Source organism: Xenopus laevis, chromosome 1L (genome assembly GCF_017654675.1).
Source record: "Xenopus laevis strain J_2021 chromosome 1L, Xenopus_laevis_v10.1, whole genome shotgun sequence".
Lineage (NCBI taxonomy): Eukaryota > Metazoa > Chordata > Amphibia > Anura > Pipidae > Xenopus > Xenopus laevis.
In genome coordinates, this window is record NC_054371.1 from 21,689,918 (window position 1) to 21,709,122 (window position 19,205).

The 19,205-nt window shown below is 41.7% G+C and overlaps 1 protein-coding gene across 8 annotated transcripts in view; it reads left to right on the forward strand.

The window, feature by feature from the left end:
• The window catches only part of fgfr3.L (fibroblast growth factor receptor 3 (achondroplasia, thanatophoric dwarfism) L homeolog), a 73,760-nt gene that overhangs the window by 45,887 nt on the left and 8,668 nt on the right, over nt 1–19,205 (forward strand). The window contains exons 5-14 of one of the 8 annotated variants that reach the window (XM_041583291.1): nt 1,639–1,808; nt 5,562–5,685; nt 6,876–7,066; nt 9,231–9,378; nt 12,404–12,594; nt 14,613–14,758; nt 14,848–14,969; nt 15,236–15,346; nt 16,044–16,234; nt 18,600–18,722. In XM_041583291.1, coding sequence (XP_041439225.1) covers nt 1,639–1,808; nt 5,562–5,685; nt 6,876–7,066; nt 9,231–9,378; nt 12,404–12,594; nt 14,613–14,758; nt 14,848–14,969; nt 15,236–15,346; nt 16,044–16,234; nt 18,600–18,722 — 1,517 coding nt within the window. 8 annotated transcript variants of the gene reach the window in all.

The following is a 19,205-nucleotide window of genomic DNA, read 5'->3' on the forward strand; positions in this document are numbered from 1 at the left end:
GATTAATTATATCTCAGTTTGGATAAAGTACAAGATACTGTTTTATTATTACAGAGAAAAGGAAATCACATTTAAACACTTCTATTATTTGGATAAAATAGTCTATGGAAGACAGCCTTTCCGTAATTCAGAGCTTTCTGGATAATGGGTTTACAGATAACAGATCCCACACCTGTATTAAAATAAACTCTCTTTGCCAAAAACTCCAATCACTGGCTTAGGCTGCTGCGGTTTAATGTTTAACTACAGTGCACCAAATTCCAGCAAAATTTCCATTCCAAGGTCTGCGGGAAAAGAACAGTGTTCTAAACTGATTATTTACCCTTGCCGGGTAAGGACACATGGGCAGATTCCGGGAGATTAGTCTCCCGATCCCTCTTTCTAGTGACACAACTTCGGAAAACAAAGTGCCGCGAGTGCCATCCCGGAAGGTAGGGGAAGGCAGTTAGTGGAGATTGTCGCCCCTAAGAAGAGGCCATTTGTCGCCGGGGTGACTGATCTCCCCGAATCTGCCCGTGTATCCTTACCCTTATGAAACGACGATAGCCATAAATGAGTGTATCCGTGATATAATTGCGTGTAGTGTCCTGCATCAAACAAACGCTGGGAATCACTCTGCACATGGACACACATATCTCTGTGTTACACATGAAACTCTAATATTTATCATCTTTTGTCCAATCGATCTGAATATCGAGCTGCCCTATACTAATATTGTCCAGAGGCGTATCCCATGCCAATGGCACACTGTAAATAAAATGGGAGATACAGCCAATGAGCAATCATCAATCTGGTGCTGTAATCGGGCTGCGTACATACCAGAGGCAAGATTATACAACAGAGCAAACAAGGCGAGTATTTGCATCCAGCAGGCTGTTTGCCACCGGTTCTTTATCACAGAACGACACCAGTGTGCATGGAATTTCTAAGCTATTTTATCGCTTTGACCATTTAAAGGAAGTTTTTTGTTTTACTACTAGACCAGGATGCTCAGCTCCCCAGCTGTTGTTGAACTACAACTCAAAGGTTGCAGTTTTATAGTTGTGTGTTGTTATTATTGTTGAACCCCATGTCTGGCCATTTTGTTAATGAATGTTAATCGGTATTATTCTTTATTTATATAGCTCATTTATATAATCTTACATTTATTTAGCCTTAGAAATGATAAAGGGGAATATAAATGTGGCACAGTGTATACCACCTTGAAAAGAAGATCAACAGCGGGCCAAACACGGGCCGATAAAAACTGCTGACACACCAAAGTCGTCAGCTTATTGGCCCGTGTATGGGGCCCTCCAACAGGTTTTGACGATCGGACAGGGCTACAAATCCCGTTGGATCGCGGGTCACATCTGTTCATTGATGCGGTCCTGCAATCCATCCACCTGTATCCCTTTCATTATGATCCAATTGTTGGGCCATAGGGCCCACGATCAGATCAGCCCGATATCGCCCACCTCAAGGTGGGCATATCAGGTAAGATCCGCTCATTTGGGGATTTCGAGATCTATGTGTATGGCCACCTTCATTTTAGACTTTGTCAGATGAAGAGCTGGCTCACAATACAAGAGCATCATCAATCTTGGGATAAGTTTATCCAACCTTCATCAATTCTTTGTCTGTTCCTTCTCATCCTAGAGCCTCCTCGCTGGACCCAACCTGAGAAGATGGAGAAGAAACTTATTGCAGTCCCTGCCGCTAACACAATCCGATTCCGGTGCCCAGCCGCGGGGAATCCCACCCCTACCATCCATTGGCTTAAGAACGGAAAGGAATTCAGGGGAGAGCATCGTATTGGTGGCATCAAAGTAAGTTATTCCTGTTCGCTACTCCAGGGTTCTCCAACCACCGGCCCGTGAACCAGTGCCGGCCTCCTCTGTTCCTGGCTGCAGCTTATTATAGCTTCAAATACAATTAAAAAGGCCCAAATTACCTGCAATCTTAGCTCCCTGACAAGCCATGACAAGTGCAGTGCAAAGGCCAGGAAACTTTCTACTGATCGCAACAGGGACCAAAATACTGTTTGGTAAGCCTGAAATGCATAAACCTGCCCCCAACCAGTCCTCCCAAAATTGTCTTACTTTAAACTGTCTGTGGAGCAAAAAAGGTTGAGGACCGCTGCATTACTCTACGGATCACTGTTACTTCTGTGGCTCAAAAAGGCTGTTTAGGAAAGGGTTACCATTCCACCATTCAGGTATGGCAGCATTCTGGTAGTCAGTGGGTTAAATTCAGAGCACTGCAATGGTAAACACCGAGCACATGTAACTCATCCTTCGTAACTGCATTAATCACAATGAGTTTTACATGATTAAACAAAGCTAACAATGTTATTTTTAGGCAACAGACTAATTGCTTGTTCTTCTAACTTGTTTAGACTGGCTGCTTCGCTGTGAATTACACTGTTATTATTTGAAAGGTTGGCCCAGGTGACGCATCCTTTTTTGCCGCGCCGTTAACCTGTATGCGCCTGCCTTGCTGACACTTGGATTTGCAGTTTGGCCTAATGAAATTATGTGTATACTTTTAATAAAACCATGTTATTTGTAAATATAATTGCTGTTAAAGGAGAAGGAAAGGCTAAAATTAAGTAAGCTTTATCAGAAAGGTCTATATAAATACACCAGTAATGCTGTTCTCTGTCAAAAGAAACACCACATTTCTTTCCTTCTATTGTGTACTCATGGGCTTCTGTATCAGACTTCCTGTTTTCAGCATAAACCTCAGGGCTAGGGCTTGAGCATGCTCAGTTTACTCCTCTCTCCCTCCCTCCCTTTTCCCTCCTCCCCTCCCTGCTGTAACTGAGCCCAGAGCTATAAGTGAGCAGGGAAAGACTCAGGCAGGAATTGATGTAACAACAAGCTAATATGGCAGCTGCTATCCTAAACAAACAGAGAAAACTTCTAGAGCTGTTTACTCAGGTATGGTAAAGCATTCTACAGAATAAATATAGTGTTAGAGCTTGCACTATTGTGGCTAATCTATTGGCAATAAACTGCTTTGGAAGCTTTCCTTCTCCTTTAAAAGCAGTGTCTGTCTGGCTTTGTTATAGTCTCTGTACTGCTGGTTGTGACTCTAGAACCAGGGAACAGGAAAGGTAAAAATAAATAATGCTTTCAGCTGCAATTGCAAATGACTTAGAAAACCACTGAAAATGTTATGCTTCCAGAAACTTTCTTGGAATGTCAAAACAGGAGCATCTTGTGACAGGGGCTATCGGGACAAGGAAAGTGAAAGGTTGCAGTGGGGATAAGTTGTTTTGCTGCCTCTGACCCCCTTATCTGTTTGTTCTGCTTTCTATTCATCGCAGGCCAAACATTTCTGGTTTACTACAAAGGCATGCAACAGTTTCTTGAAATGATCTAATCTATATCTGCCAGTACAACCTCTTCGGGGAAAGAATTCCACAACCTTATTCTAAATGCAAAAAAAAAAAAGTCTTATTAAATGTAAAAAATAAAAAAACTCTCATTTTAACCCCTTCAGAGTAGAGGTGGCCATACATGGGAAGATTCCAGCTGCTGATTCAGGTCCTTCAGCAATTTATCTGTATGGCGCCCACCCGACTGATATCTGGCTGAAAATTTGCCCGATGTTGATCTGGCAGGTTTAATCTTCAGCCGGACGAGGGACACCTCTGGTAGTTGATTCAGTTCCCGCTGCAATGACTCATTTTCCCACTATTGCAATTTGATAATTTTCCCAACAACCTTATAAAGCCCTTATATAGAGTATGTTATATAGAGTAGGACCTATGGCTTAGACCATATTTAGCTTAAATAACAGACCCCAAATAATCTGCTTTTCTCTGAGCTTCTCCACTGCTAAAGAAGGCTCTGCTCCCAGAATCCCTGGATAACACATTTGTCATTGCTGAGATGTCACCCCTCAATTTTTAGTCAGACTTCATGAAGGGAAACAGAAGGAACCTTGTGATAGCGAGAAATTTAAACAAAGATCCGTAGAGTAGTAAGGAAAACAGCTGCACTTTGAAGGCAATGCTTGACCTCCCCTTACACTATTTAGTAGACCCTTCAAACAACAATGGCTGCTTTCAGCTGATGAGCTCCAGACACACATTTTCTGGCTGCTTTGCAGTTTTATTCTGTGTAGTATAAAATTTTTATCATCTGAGCAGGAACACAAACAACCAAAGCTTTCTTACTGGGAAGGTTCAATGAAACACCTTATTCACATTAGCAGTCGGATAATAGTCTCTGGTAGTGCCTATAGTAACAGTGGATAATAGTCTCTGGGAAGGGAGTGTGACTGTGGGATAGCAGGTATAGTAGGGAGAGATGGTGCCTATAGTAACAGTGGATAATAGTCTCTGGGAAGGGAGTGTGACTGTGGGATAGCAGGTATAGTAGGGAGAGATGGTGCCTATAGTAACAGTGGATAATAGTCTCTGGGAAGGGAGTGTGACTGTGGGATAGCAGGTATAGTAGGGAGAGATGGTGCCTATAGTAACAGTGGATAATAGTCGCTGGGAAGGGAGTGTGACTGTGGGATAGCAGGTATAGTAGGGAGAGATGGTGCCTATAGTAACAGTGGGATAATAGTCTCTGGGAAGGGAGTGTGACTGTGGGATAGCAGGTATAGTAGGGAGAGATGGTGCCTATAGTAACAGTGGGATAATAGTCTCTGGGAAGGGAGTGTGAGTGTAGAATAGCAGGTATAGTAGGGAGAGATGGTGCCTATAGTAACAGTGGATAATAGTGTCTGGGAAGGCAGTGTGACTGTGGGATAGGAGGTATAGTAGGGAGAGATGGTGTCTATAGTAACAGTGGATAATAGTCTCAAAAAGCTTTCCAGAGGATGGTAATATTGTAGTACAATACCTGAAGAGCTATAGGTAGGAAAGTCCTATAAGGGTGGTGGCAAATGGGGGGATATAGTCTCCTGCACTAAATATTCACTATTGTGGGGATATTACGAGGAAACTGCAGGCGAATTTTGACAACCTAAGCAACCTTGTGCCCGTCCACCCCATGTGCCACCACCCTAAGTAATGGGTTCCAGCAAAATGTGTTTTGCCCCTCCACCTCAAGAGACAGTCCTCAACAGCAAAAATGCAAATATGTACAGTAGCTTGATTGCTCTGTTTGAGCATCTATTTTGCATGCCTCAGCAGAGTAATAATTAATAAATATAAGAGGACACCGCCCTTAGGGGTTAGCAACACATGCTGGTAGCACAAAGGCAATTATGGAGGATGCCTTATCTAAGGAATTCAGTGTAACTGCACCCATACATATTTATAAAAGCAAAAAGGTATCAAATTAATGTTATTTGCCAACAGTGATTAAAAAAAACCCTTGCATACTATTCCAACAAGCTCTGCTTACCTGGACCAACAATTAGATCAAAATGGGTGTCTAGTGAGACGTGACATCAACATCCAATGCAGTCCTTGTCCAATGGGATTTTCTAACCTTTTCAGTATATCAGGTATATATAGATATATATATAAAAGATAAGTACTTTTAATGAAACTGTTTTATCAATCCCCAATCCAGGAAGAGGCCCATAATATTAACTGCATGTTTTCCATGTTGTAGCTCCGACATCAGCAGTGGAGCCTCGTTATGGAGAGCGTAGTTCCATCGGATAAAGGCAACTACACGTGTGTAGTGGAGAACAAATATGGAAGCATCCGTCAAACCTATCAACTTGATGTCCTGGGTAAGCCTACCGGGTATTACCTATGCTGGCTGCTGTACAGGGATGGCTTTTAGGAAAGTCAAGATGGTCTAGACATTTGTTTAGAACAAGTTGAGCTTTTTTGGCCCATTCATACTAAGGCTTATACCATGTAAATTGTATCATTCATATGCATGAGAAGCCCTGAACACTTGCCTTGTTTGGGACCCTCTCACCCTTTAGTGCCTGTTAAAGGAGCTCAGTATATGTGTACTGGGGTCACAATACCTGTTTTGTTTGTTGTCCTGTTTATGCTCTTATAGCTGCGGATGGGTGAGGAGATTATGTTCCTGGCAGCCCTACAATAGGTTTCTAATGGTTGCCTAAATCCCGGGAAACATAACTCTATTGCTGGCAGGTTCCAGGTCTAATGTTGCGGTGGCTTGCCAGCTTTTCATAGAGGTTTCTCTTATGAGCTTCAGGTGGTACAATGCCTCCTCAGGAAATGGAGGGATTCGGGTCTGTAGGCCTCACGTACAACAACATCTCCAAGGAGCTTTCATGTAGGTCCAGTGAAAGGGTAAAGGATCTGCCAAAAAAAAGACTTTGGCAGGGACACCTTGAAAACTGTTTATTTAAAGATTGGGGGGGGGGAACGAAATATTTTAATGGAAGTTTGTTTGAAAAATATTGTGGCCTTGGAGATGGCTTTTAGGCATGAAGAAGGCTCTCAGGTTTGGAGCAGGAGTGGAGTCTATAATTTCATGGAAAAATGTCAGGAGACACAACAATGATGTTCACTGTAACCACGGACATTTATTTTTATCTATTTCATGCCTCCTTTTTGGAGGCCAAAGAAAGTGACACATCGTCTCCAGCGTTCTGTAGGGTTTCTAAATGGACCTGTGCAATGTATATACATTAAAATGGACAATACACCTCCCACTTTATATGGGAAATCCACAGCATAACTTACTCTGGGTGCAGAGCTTGTTTTGCGGTTGGGTTGCATTGCATGTACACGTATAAGTGGGAGCTGCCATTTTGATGGTATGCTTCAAAGATGGAAGTCCTTGCTATTGAGACACATTGCCCCAAGTGGTCAGACTTTAGCACTGTAAATTTAGTTGAGCACATAGCAGTTGTTTGCACAGAATATAACTGTAGTTATAAATAGGAGTGGAAGCTGCCATGTATACAGCCCTTCATCCTAACTTGTTTCTGGTTTGCAGAGAGGTCCTCTCACCGGCCCATCCTTCAGGCCGGGTTACCCGCCAACCAGACGGTGGTGTTTGGGAGCGACGTGGAATTCCACTGCAAAGTCTACAGTGACGCACAGCCACATATTCAGTGGCTTAAACACGTGGAAGTGAATGGCAGCAAGTACGGCCCAGACGGAGATCCTTACGTCACAGTGCTGCAAGTAAGTTGCCCTATAGGAATTGTCAGAGGGGTTGTTTTTTCTTTAGAGTTCTGTATCATTTGATCTTAAAGGGATACTGTCATGGGATAAAAATGTTTTTTTCAAAATGCATCAGTTAACAGTGCTGCTCCAGCAGAATTTTTCTGGAAGAGCAAACTGATTTTTTTTTATATTTAATGTTGAAATCTGACATGGGGCTATACATATTGACAGTTTCCCAACTGCCCCCAGTCGTGTGACTTGTGCTGTGAAAAACTTCAGTCACTCTTTACTGCTGTACTGCAAGCAAGTGATATCACCCCTCCCTTTCCCCCCAGCAGCCTAACAACAGAACAATGGGAAGGTAACCAGATAGCAGCTCCCTAGAACAGGATAACAGCTGCCTGGTAGGTCTAAGAACAGCACTCAATAGTAAAATCCAGGTCCCACTGAGACACATTCAGTTACATTGAGTAGGAGAAACAACAGCCTGCCAGAAAGCAGTTCCATCCTAAAGTGCTGGCTCTTTCTGAAAGCACATGACAAGGCAAAATGACCTGAGATGCACCTACACACCAATATTACAACTAAAATAAAATATACTTGCTGGTTCAGGAATGAAATTTTATATCATAGAGTGAATTATTTGCAATGTAAACAGTGTAATTTTAGAAATAGAAACGACATCACAAAAATCATTACAGAATCCCTTTAAAATAGAATTTGTTGTTTTTAGTGCAAGGAATGTCTATACCATGGGATACTATTGTCACAGGTTTACCCCTTTAATAACTCCCTTGCATTCGATGCCATCGCCTCCTACTCAATTTTGGGATTGTACATAAAGCTTGGGATATATTGGATTATATGAAAAAGCCTCTCTCCTCTTTGGTGCTTATTTATAAAGGGCTACGTCACTGGCAGTTTAAGACAGCGGCTTTTGCTTATATTTTGTCTCCGGACCCTATTTATAAATCCGGGAAATTGAAACTGCATTTATACTGGTGCGGGTTGGAAGCTGAATTTCCCAGCCAGTGTTTGTCTTTGCTGAATATCATCTTGGCAGAATGCAATTACAGATGTTGCCTCTATATTTGTTAATAATTTGTTATAAACCAATATTATCCGCAACTATATTTGCATCTGTGTGTCTGACATGTGTACTGTAGATGGCACAGTTTGCCTTCAGTTCCAATCCCAGAATTCAGTGTTCTGGGGCAAAATGCATTGTGGGTTATATTCAAGATGGCCTCCAAAGTATTGTGTTTACATTAATGTCAACCTGACCTACATATGGTTTAGTAGTCATGATTTCAGAACACCTACAGTATATTTTGAGGGTATGCTTTTTTTATACGTTATAACAGGAATCAAGGTCCATTTATATAGTGAATAAAGTACCAATATAAGGATATTATTAGTTACCAAGGAGTTCCATGACCAAGGCCGAATGCCGACTGTTTTTATACAGTTCAAAAAACTCAGAGGTGACTTCTAATATCCTCACATTTTGCAACAGGGGGTACTTTATTTATTATAATACACACGTTTCAGTGAGTCATGTGACAGAAATGACATCATTAAGCTCCGATTATATCCGATGACATCACTAAGCACCATTTATAAGGATATAATTTACAAGATATCCATGGCTCTTGTGTATACATAGTGAATAAAGTACCCCCTCTTGTAAAATATAAGGATATTATAAGTTACCAAGGAGTTTCATGACCGTATAAAAGTACGAGGCCGAAGGCCGAGTGTTTTTATACAGGTCATGGAACTCCAAGGTAACTTCTAATATCCTCATATTTTACAACCGGTGGTACTTTATTTATTATAATACACAAGTTTCAGTGAGTCATGTGACACAAATGACATCACTACTCACCGTTTATAACTGATGACATCACTAGTCACCGTTAATAAGAATATATTTACAAGATATTCATGGCTTTTGTGTATTATAAAGATATGTCCTATTATTGGAAAATTTGAGAATATTAGAAGACAATATGGAGTTTAATGACACATATATAGGTAGCAGGCCACAGGCTCCATTATTATTTGAGGGGCCCAAGAGCAGTTGGCCGTCTCAGCAATACAATGTGTTCTCAATCAGATATCCATAGCAATGTGTTTTTTGCCCTCTAACTGAAGTCACAGCATCTGTCTGTTCCTGCAGTCTTTCACCAATGGCACTGAAGTCGATTCTACCTTAAGTCTAAAAAATGTGACCGAGACCCATGAAGGACAGTATGTGTGTAGAGCCAACAATTTCATAGGAGTAGCCGAGGCATCCTTTTGGCTCCACATTTACAAACCAGCACCAGGTAAAACTATAGGCTCTGTCTCCCCCCCACCCCAAAAAAATGGTCTTGTATGGTTGCAAGAATGAGCCATGTGAGTGGGGAGAGGAGTTCTTTATCAGTCAAGTCTTTGGGTGCTCTGGTCAAAATCTACCTGGGTCGTTGGGTGATTTAACATCTGCACCTCTTTCTGCCTCTCCAACACTGAAATACAATAGATTGTCGCACAACAGGACCCACAACCAGCTAACCTTTACTTTGCCATAAAGTTAGGATTAATGCATGAGATACAATGACTTTTTGGAACAGTGTATTATTTGGATCTAAAGTGCATTTAAATCCAGTCAATAAATGAATGTATCCACACTGTGTAATGGAACTGTACCCCTAGAGTGTATAGTTTCTCTTTACAACTATGCATAAATCATCCCCTCTGCTTATTTCTATTATTGAGGCTGTCCTATTAGTTACCTCAACAGAGGTCCTCCCTATAGACTGGCCCATCCCTTTGCAAAGCCATAACACTTTGTTCTAAGTGTATGGTATTACTTGCATTATGTTACTTATTGTATTACTGACATCCACTCATACGCTGATTTATAACAATTTGCAGAGGAAGAAATGTATTCAAGGTGTGTCGAGTGAGCATGAGATCCGGACAATTCCACTGAACCTCTTGTTTACATTTAGCACAAATTCGGCACCTAGCTGAGCACTGCCTCGTACCGTTGTATTCATTATAGAAGTACAAACTGAACATCAATTCAAGAGCCAACTTTAACATTTCCATCAATGTTCCCCCATCTCATGTACTCATTGCCCGTGTTGTGTTGTGGGTCAGTTATTGCAGGCGCCCGTTGCATGCATGCTGCCATGGGGCAAAAGGTATAAAGGCTGGTGAAGGGTGCTGGTGGCTTTTTTTTCTTTACAGGTGTATAAAAGGCTGGTGAAGGGAGCTGGTGTCCTTTTTTTATTCCTACAGGTGTCATCATTTAGGTCTTTTGCAAACTCCATCTGCTATGGTTTCTTATTCTTGTGTTTCAGTGTCCTGAGCTGTGCTGAGAATCGGGGCTGTCTTTCATTGATTTGTTCCATGTGCCTTGTTCCCTTTTCCTTTATCTTTAATTTCTCTGATCTTTTTTTAGCCTACTGGTGTTTACTCCTCGGATAAGGATCTTGAGGTGCTGGTTTTACGCAATGTGTCCTTTGAGGATGCTGGGGAATATACTTGTCTGGCTGGGAATTCTATTGGCTATTCACATCACACTGCTTGGCTGACGGTTCTCCCAGGTATTCTTGCTCATCACACTGTTTCGGTGGCGCTTGCCATGTACCCTAGAAATGCCAAACAGATGTCTCCTTTCAGAATGAATGGGCTCCTTCCCATGAAAGAGTAGAATCATGTAGTTTCCTTGTAGTTTCCTAAAAAATTCAGCCACTGTGGCTGCATACTAGATACACTAGAGCAGGGGTCCCCAACCTTTTTTACCCATGAGCCATATTCAGATGTAAAAGGAGTTGGGGAGCAACGCCAGCATGAAAACTTTTCTTGGGTCATGCAGAATAAGTGCTGTGATTTGCCGTTTGGTAGCCCCTATGTGGACTGGCAGCCTACAGGAGATCTGTTTGGCAGTACACCTGATTTTTATACAACCAAAACTTGCTTCCAAGCCTGGAATTCAAAAATAAGCACCTGCTTTGAAGCCACTGGGAGCAACATCCAAGGGGATGCAGAATTGCACCTCTGCTAATTAATGAAAGCTCCATAATTGACCATTGAGCCCCCCCATCCACATTCACTGGGTTGGCAATCACCACAGATTGGGATCTTATAGACCTCAGTGCCATGAGCAGAATAATGTGACCCTGATCATTAAGAAGGGACCTAGAAGGCAAGGGATTATCAAGTTATGCAAGTTTTCCCGTAAGTTTTCCACGTCAATTGACCTGACTGGGTTTGGCATTTCTGTACATGTGATCTTCTTACTGAATCTTTATAGTACTACCATGTGTGTATGGGCTGTTAACATATTCAGTGTTGGTCTTACTGTGGCACTGGATCGGTTAATGGCCTGAGTCTCATTCCTTGAGGTGGTGGATAAAATGCCTTTTTTTCCTCTCTCTCAGCGCTCTCTGTTACTCTTGGCTCCTCTTCATTTTCTTTATTTGCTATCAAATATCCGTTTTAGCAGAATGAATGAATGGAAAGATGGATTGTTTACTGAATTATTCTGTATTGTTAATAACAATTGTGTTGCACTAAAGAAAAACGTGTAATAACAGTCATTGTACCCACCAATAATCAGTCATTGTACCCACCAATAATCAGTCATTGTACCCATCAATAATTAGCCATTTTAACCACCAATAATCAACCATACTCCAATTTTTTGCCAGAAAAATGTTTATTTGGAAGTGTTCAATAAATCCCTTACATGAACTGAAGAGCAAAATGACCTGTAGCGTTTAATGTATGAGAATAGGGAATTCTGGCTCTTGATTAATCAGTATTTTAAAGGGGTTGTTTAAAGTTTTTTAACTAAAGGCAAGATTTAGCTTGTTAATATGCTCAAATTGTCCACGTAATGAGCATCTGGTTCTTCTTTTGAATACAATAATTGTATTAATACATGAGTAGGAGGGGCCATGAGGATTACCGTGCCTGAGGCTTTCTTCGTAGTTAGAAGATAATACAATCTTGGACTTATTTGGTTCAAGCCATTATGTACAGACCATGCCCTGTAGGGAACACTGATCAGTAAAAGCGTGATCAAAATAAATTGCCCTTGGGTGTTGTTGGAAGGAGGTTTGGTGACATTTAACACCTGTATTAGTAAATTGGCCCCAGTTTTTAACTTGCTTTCACCTACCCAACCACTTCCATAGCGCTAATAGACTTTACAATGGGTAGAGTAGATGTAGGCATGTGGCTGCCTATCTGATCCTAGCTAAAAGGCTAAAAGTAGGTCCTTCCCATTCCACACTAATGGATTATTCTATGAGAAGTGCAGGTTTTCGGTTGCATCTGATTCTTTTCTATCCTCAGCAGAACCAGTGGAGAAGCCAGCAACCACATCTTCCAGCTCCATCACCGTTCTTATTGTGGTCACCTCGACTATTGTGTTCATACTGTTGGTTATCATTGTCATCACCTACCGCATGAAGGTCCCTTCTAAGAAGGCAATGAGCACCCCGCCGGTGCATAAAGTCTCCAAGTTCCCGCTCAAGCGGCAGGTAACAGAAAGTAGATACAAGATTACTACACTCTATTTCTCTTTTTCTTTCCTCAAGGGTGAATTTCCACTTATTCTTATGGAAGAGTCGGCATGCCCACCGCTCTGCAGGATTTGGGGTCCTCATATCTTCTCAGTTGCTGCAGCTGGCAGGGCAGGTGGTCTGATATTGGTGTTTTGTTTCCTTTAATGGGAAATGATTCACTTTGGATAATTTGAATCTATCTTCCATTTTCTCTTTAAATAGAAATTTATCTATGAGGGCTTTAATTTTTACTTACTTAAGGCCAACACTTTACTATTATTTACTAAAACACAAATTTATCTCATATTTTTACTAAACCAAGCTCGACCAAGCTCACATCCACAATTTTATCTTATTTATCACTAAAATAACTCGACAAAGTCGGGTCGGGATAAAATGGAGCAAAAACCCGAACTGTATGAAATTTTCGGATTTGATGCCCAAATCAGTCAATTCTTTTGGGGTATCACCCGAAACCCCTGAATTTTTCAGATTATAGAAACCCAGTGCAGACCATGATATCTTCAAAATGTAAAAGGAACATCTGCCATTGACTTCTACATGACCTCAGCAAGTTTAAGATGGCATATTTTCGGATTCTGACTTTTTTGCAGTTTCGGAGTATAATAAATTTAGAACAATTTGAGTCTTTGTTCCATGATAAATTAATTTTTTTTGTCCAAAAAAACCCCGACCAGAAAGAATTGTGGTTCAGTAACAAACCCATTTATGTTGCATCAGTATTGGATGCCAAGCTGGTTAAGGGCAAGCAAAGGCTAAATCTGGCAGGGGATTGGTGGAAGGATATCAGGGGAACCTTCCATCAATTCCCTGCCAGATTTAGCCTTTCCTTGCCCTTGAATCCCATTCAGCCTGCCTAGATTTGCAGTTTGATGACCATGCTCAGTCAGAAAAGGAAACTAGGGTTTATCTGTGGCACCATGAGAAATTACCTTCAAAGGAAAAAAAGTATATTGTGTGAAGCCGTAGCGCCATTTATAACCAGTATTGTAGCATTTATAGCCCAATATGAAGGTCCTGTGCCGTAGAGATGGCTATAGGGACTACATTGGCTTCTCATTGTCAACATTCAACATAAATAATTATAATACAGTATATTCCCTTTCAGTGCAAGTCGTAAGCTGGTATGATATAACGATGAATAGTTTATTTGAGGTGAAGCATATTCTACACATAAGGAAGGCCTCTATTTAAAGGAAAATAATTGGAAGATAATCCCTGCTTAAATAATAATTAAAATACTAAACAAGACTCGGTTCCATGCGTTTATATCACATGTAATAAGTGCTAATTCACCTTTCATTATTACATGTATCTCCTTTGCCTTTTTATTTCATAATTCCTTTACTGACTATTAACTTGTATTCAGTTCTGATTGAATACATGTATTTTCCTTTCTAATCCTAACCCCTTGAACCTTTCCTCCTAAAGATCTCTCTCTTTGCTGCCTCTTTTCCTTTTGTGCCGGATGACAGTCAGTATAAAGAGTAGGTATATTACCGGACACTATAGGTGGGGCATGTGCATCCCAAGGGCTTTACAATGAAGTGCTCATATATCATTACAGAACATCATATTAGAATCTGTAGTTATGAGCAAATTTGCATGTGAGGTCCTTGCATTGAAGCTTATAGTGTACCCTATCCTCAATAAATTTGTTTTACAGATCATCTATTTTTCTAGAAATATTTTATTTTATCAATGCTCACTTATGCTGCTTACGGAGCTGCTCGCCAGCTACAGACCCAAGGTGTCTGTCTAAAAGACACTAGGTTGCATAAGGGCAAATCTGTTTTGTTTTAGAGGTGTAGCACAATAATTAATAACCTATAACAAGGAGAAGTAAAAAACAGTCAAACTTTTAACCATATGGTGGATTGTGGAGCACCCATGTTGAGGTTTCACTTTGGTGCTTTCTTTGGTTTAGACAAGGTGCAGCAGTTGGCAATAATACACATTTGTTTGGTTTATTTAAGCAGGTGTCTCTAGAGTCCAACTCTTCTATGAATTCCAACACCCCGCTGGTGAGGATCACTCACCTGTCCTCCAGCGACGGAACCATGTTGGCTAATGTGTCGGAGCTCGGCCTGCCCCTGGATCCCAAGTGGGAGTTATTGAGATCAAGGTAAGTGGAATTCCTTCGACATAGACGGGATGTTGATATCGATTGATACCTTACATGCTGACGGCAAGTTCTTTTTCTTAATTTTGCAGGCTGACTTTAGGAAAGCCCCTTGGAGAAGGCTGCTTTGGTCAAGTAGTGATGGCAGAAGCAATTGGCATTGATAAGGAAAGGCCAAATAAGCCTGTTACTGTAGCTGTAAAGATGCTTAAAGGTACGAGGGGTGAAACATGATCTCAGAAGTATGGGCAATGATTAGTCTTTGGTGGTATTGGTTCAATTGGCTCTTGTCACCTATCTCACTTGGTGAGGGCAAATGAATAATCTATGAGTAAACTTCTAGAATGTCTATTCTAGATAACAAAGCCCATGCCCTGAATTCACAAAGCCTTGATAACACAAACCATGGACTGATTGACTATTTTCCTTTTAAAGCATCTGTGGGGCACGAATGCAGTAACACTTATTGTTTGTTTGCAGATGATGCTACAGATAAAGATCTCTCCGATCTGGTCTCGGAGATGGAGATGATGAAAATGATTGGGAAGCACAAAAATATCATCAATCTGCTAGGAGCATGCACTCAGGATGGTACGTCAGCCTGCGTCCTACATATTGCTATAAATATTCTGTAAATGATATAGCTGCAAGTGTTATGAATAAGTTGACTCCCACGTTGCTGAAGTTTTAAGTGTTCATAGAAGATGAGAAAAAAAATATATATATATGTTTATATATATATTGCTGAACGTGCTGATGTGCTAGTGTGGGTTTAAGTAGCAGACCAATGGGTACTATTTATTTCCCCCGTGCAGTGCATTTTAGTAAATGATGCAGAGCAAATGGCTTCCCAGACACACCAATAACAACCTTAATAAACAACCTCATTTGAGCAGCAACTGCTGTCCCATGGGGCTTATATCGCAGGTAAATGGGGTAGAAGACAAATAGTGTTTATTCTAGCAATGAATGCAGGTCCAATTAAATACACCCCTTTTTCCTAATAGGAAGTTACATAATAGAGCACAGTTATCTAATGATGCTAACCTGTGAAACAATGGAATCTACTTTGCTGCAACTAATCTCCCATTGTGACCTATGCTTAATTTAAATGTTGATAAACTACAGCTTCCAGCATTAGAGGATTGTGGGAGTTGCAGTTCAGCCTCCATCTGGGGTTAGTGGTCATTTCACACAGGAAGCCAAAAAAAAGCTGCCCTGCATTTTTCTTTTATTGAGTCGGACTGTGTTAACGACCACTGTAAATATATTTTCTTCCACCACACAGGACCACTGTACGTTCTTGTGGAATATGCATCCAAAGGGAACCTCAGGGAGTATTTAAAGGCACGGCGCCCCCCAGGAATGGATTATTCTTTTGACACCTGCAAAATTCCAGCTGAGCAGCTGACGTTCAAGGACCTTGTTTCTTGCGCCTACCAGGTAGCTCGTGGCATGGAGTACCTGGCGTCGCAAAAAGTGAGTTTTGCACATATTATATACCCGCCTACCCTGTTTGAAAAAGTTCACTCCGGCATGCATCTTTCTTCCTCCTCCCCAACTATATCAAATACTTTTCCAGAGGCTGCTCCTCATACCCCATACCTGACTTTAAACCACAGATCAGATGATTCTTGGTGGTGCAGCATCTAAAGCACCTCATGTGCCATGAGACTTATTGAAAGACACATAGACCCAGCCATGACGTCTGTCATTGAACCCTGCCCCAAATCCACTTTTTGTGGGTTTTCATTATAGTCACTGATGACATTGCTGGTTTGAGATGTTTTACACCAGCTGAAAATCGACCCTTATCCTAAAAGAAATCCGATGTAGAGGTGCAGTTAGATGTCCCTACTGTATCCGTTTCCAAACTCTTTTCCTTTAGGCAGATTGCTAATGGGCTGCTTCAGTGGATTTCAGTTCTGTTGGTGCTGTAGATCATTCCTAGAGATTATTTCATCACAAAAATTAAAGATGGGTGGGGGAGATGTTGGTCTAGTGCTGTTCTTTGTTCCCCAGGAGAAGAATTGAACCTAAAGCCTCTTTTTTAAAGACCAAGGTGTATTGAGCACACAAAAATACAGACAAAAATACACAAGCAATACTTATAGATCAACCCCCCTCCCCATTATATAAATAGGAATGAGTAAGGCACACAGGCTTATTCCCTCAAATATTCTGGTCATACCATAATCGCTCCCATGTGCTGCTTTCATCATATTATAATGGGAATAATGCCACAGCCTTTCCCGGGAACAATCACAGCAATCAGTAGTTTGTAGACATCGAGCGAGTCGGGAGATGGACCAATCCCAATACATTCACAATGAACAACACAGAAATAGAGAAATATACTATATCAGAGCTAGCCGGGGGTTTGGAATCAGCTTCATTTTGTCCATCAAATGCTCCAAAAAATGCATTTCATTTTGTAATGACACTTTTGGTGCTTTTGATGTTGGCAAGCAACCAGACAGATCAATACAAAGTTGACAGAGCTAGATTATCCAGTGGAGTAACTGAATGTTAGGGCAGAGACACACGCTCAGATTCGGGGAGATTAGTTGCCCAGCGACCAATCTCCCGAAACTGCCTCCCACCGGCTAGAATGTAAATCGCTGGCGGGATGGTAATTGGTGCGCTTCGTTTCCGAAGTCGCCCAAAGTTGCCTCACGAGGAAACTTCGGGCGACTTCACAAAATGAAGCACTCCGAGTGCCATCTCGCCGGTGATTTCGATTCTAGTCGGTGGGAGGCAGTTCGGGAAGATTAGTCGCCCCAAAGAAGAGGAGAGCTATCGACGGGCGACTAAATCTCCCCCATTAGCTTAGTGTGCCCCTGCCCTTACTGGACCCCACTGCAAATTAATTTTAGGGCCCCCAACATGACCAGAGGTTATCCTGTTTTACCAATATGTGTTAAAATGGCTAATTAATCTGGGACTGGTGGAATCACCTATATCCCCTGCAGCCTTATGACCCTGCGATTATCCTGTAGGCCAGTGGTGGTCAGACCTTTTCAGCTTAAACCACAGTGTTCAGTGTTAGGTTAGGGCCCCCGTTATAAAGATATAGCTAAACATCACCCATATCACAAGATTATCTAGGATTGCAAATATTTGTGCACCCCAAATCTCACCCTAACTGACCTTCAAGCTGGGCTTCCAAGCTGACCTATTAGTTTATAAGGACCTATTAGTGTATAATGAGTGTATAGGGTTAATTTAGCCTTAGGGCAGAGACACACGCTCAGATTCAGGAAGATTTAGTCGCCTGACGATAAATCGCCTCTTCTTTGGGGCGACTAATCTCCCCGAACTGCGTCCCGCCGGCTAGAATCTAAATCGCTGGCAGGATGGCACTCGTAGAGCTTCGTTTTCCAAAGTCGTCCGCAGTTTCCTCGTGAGGCAACTTTAGGCGTCTTCGGAAAATGAACCGCCCTGATTGCCATCCCGCCGGCGATTTACATTCTAGTGGGCGGTAGGCAGTTCAGTCGCCCCGAAGAAGAGGAGATTTGTCGATGGGCAAATAATCTCCTCGAATCTGAGCGTGTGTCTCTGCCCTTGAGGTTTGGGGAACCACTGGCAATAGACAATATAGTTTAGATGGCAATGAAACATAGGAAAGTTATCTTGCTTGTGTCAGCAACCAGCTTTATTGCAGCACTAATGACTAATGAGAGTTGTATTCTTCAGGATGAGGGATAGTTCGGGGATTTCTGGGACAGCAGGTGGGCGAGGGTCAGGTGCACAGAGCCGTAGCTTTAAGAGTGAGGAGTTTCGTGTTGCTTATATTTATTTCAGCGCCGCTTGTACTGACATGTTGTTGTGTTTCTTCTCCCAGTGTATTCACAGAGATCTGGCAGCCAGAAATGTGTTAGTAACAGATGACATCGTAATGAAGATTGCAGATTTCGGCTTGGCCAGGGACATCCACAACATAGATTATTACAAGAAAACAACAAATGTAAGTAATGCAAACAGAACGGACACTTTCCATGCCAAAAACGGAGGTTTACTTCCCCACTAAAGGGGCCGCTGACAGAAGCATGAAATCTAATCCTTAGACCTCCGAGAACTCCAGCAATGGGGCCGGTGCTTTGCCTACTGTATCGTCTTGTCTTTGTAGCTGCAGCACTTGTGCATAGCAACAGCAGCTCAGGTCTTAAAGGGATGGTTCACCTTTAAGTCAACTTTAAGTATGTTACAGAATGGCCAACTCTTAGCCAATTTTCAATTGGTCTTAATTATTTAATTTTTATGGTATTTAAATGATTTGCCGTCTTCTTCTGACCCTTTACAGCTTTCAAATGGGGATCACTGACCTCATCTAAAAAAAACAGATGCTCTGTAAGGCTACAGATGTTATTGCTACTCTTTATTACTCCTCTGTCAATTCAGGCCTCTCCTATTCATACTCCAGTCTCAATCAAATTGTTGCATGGTTGCT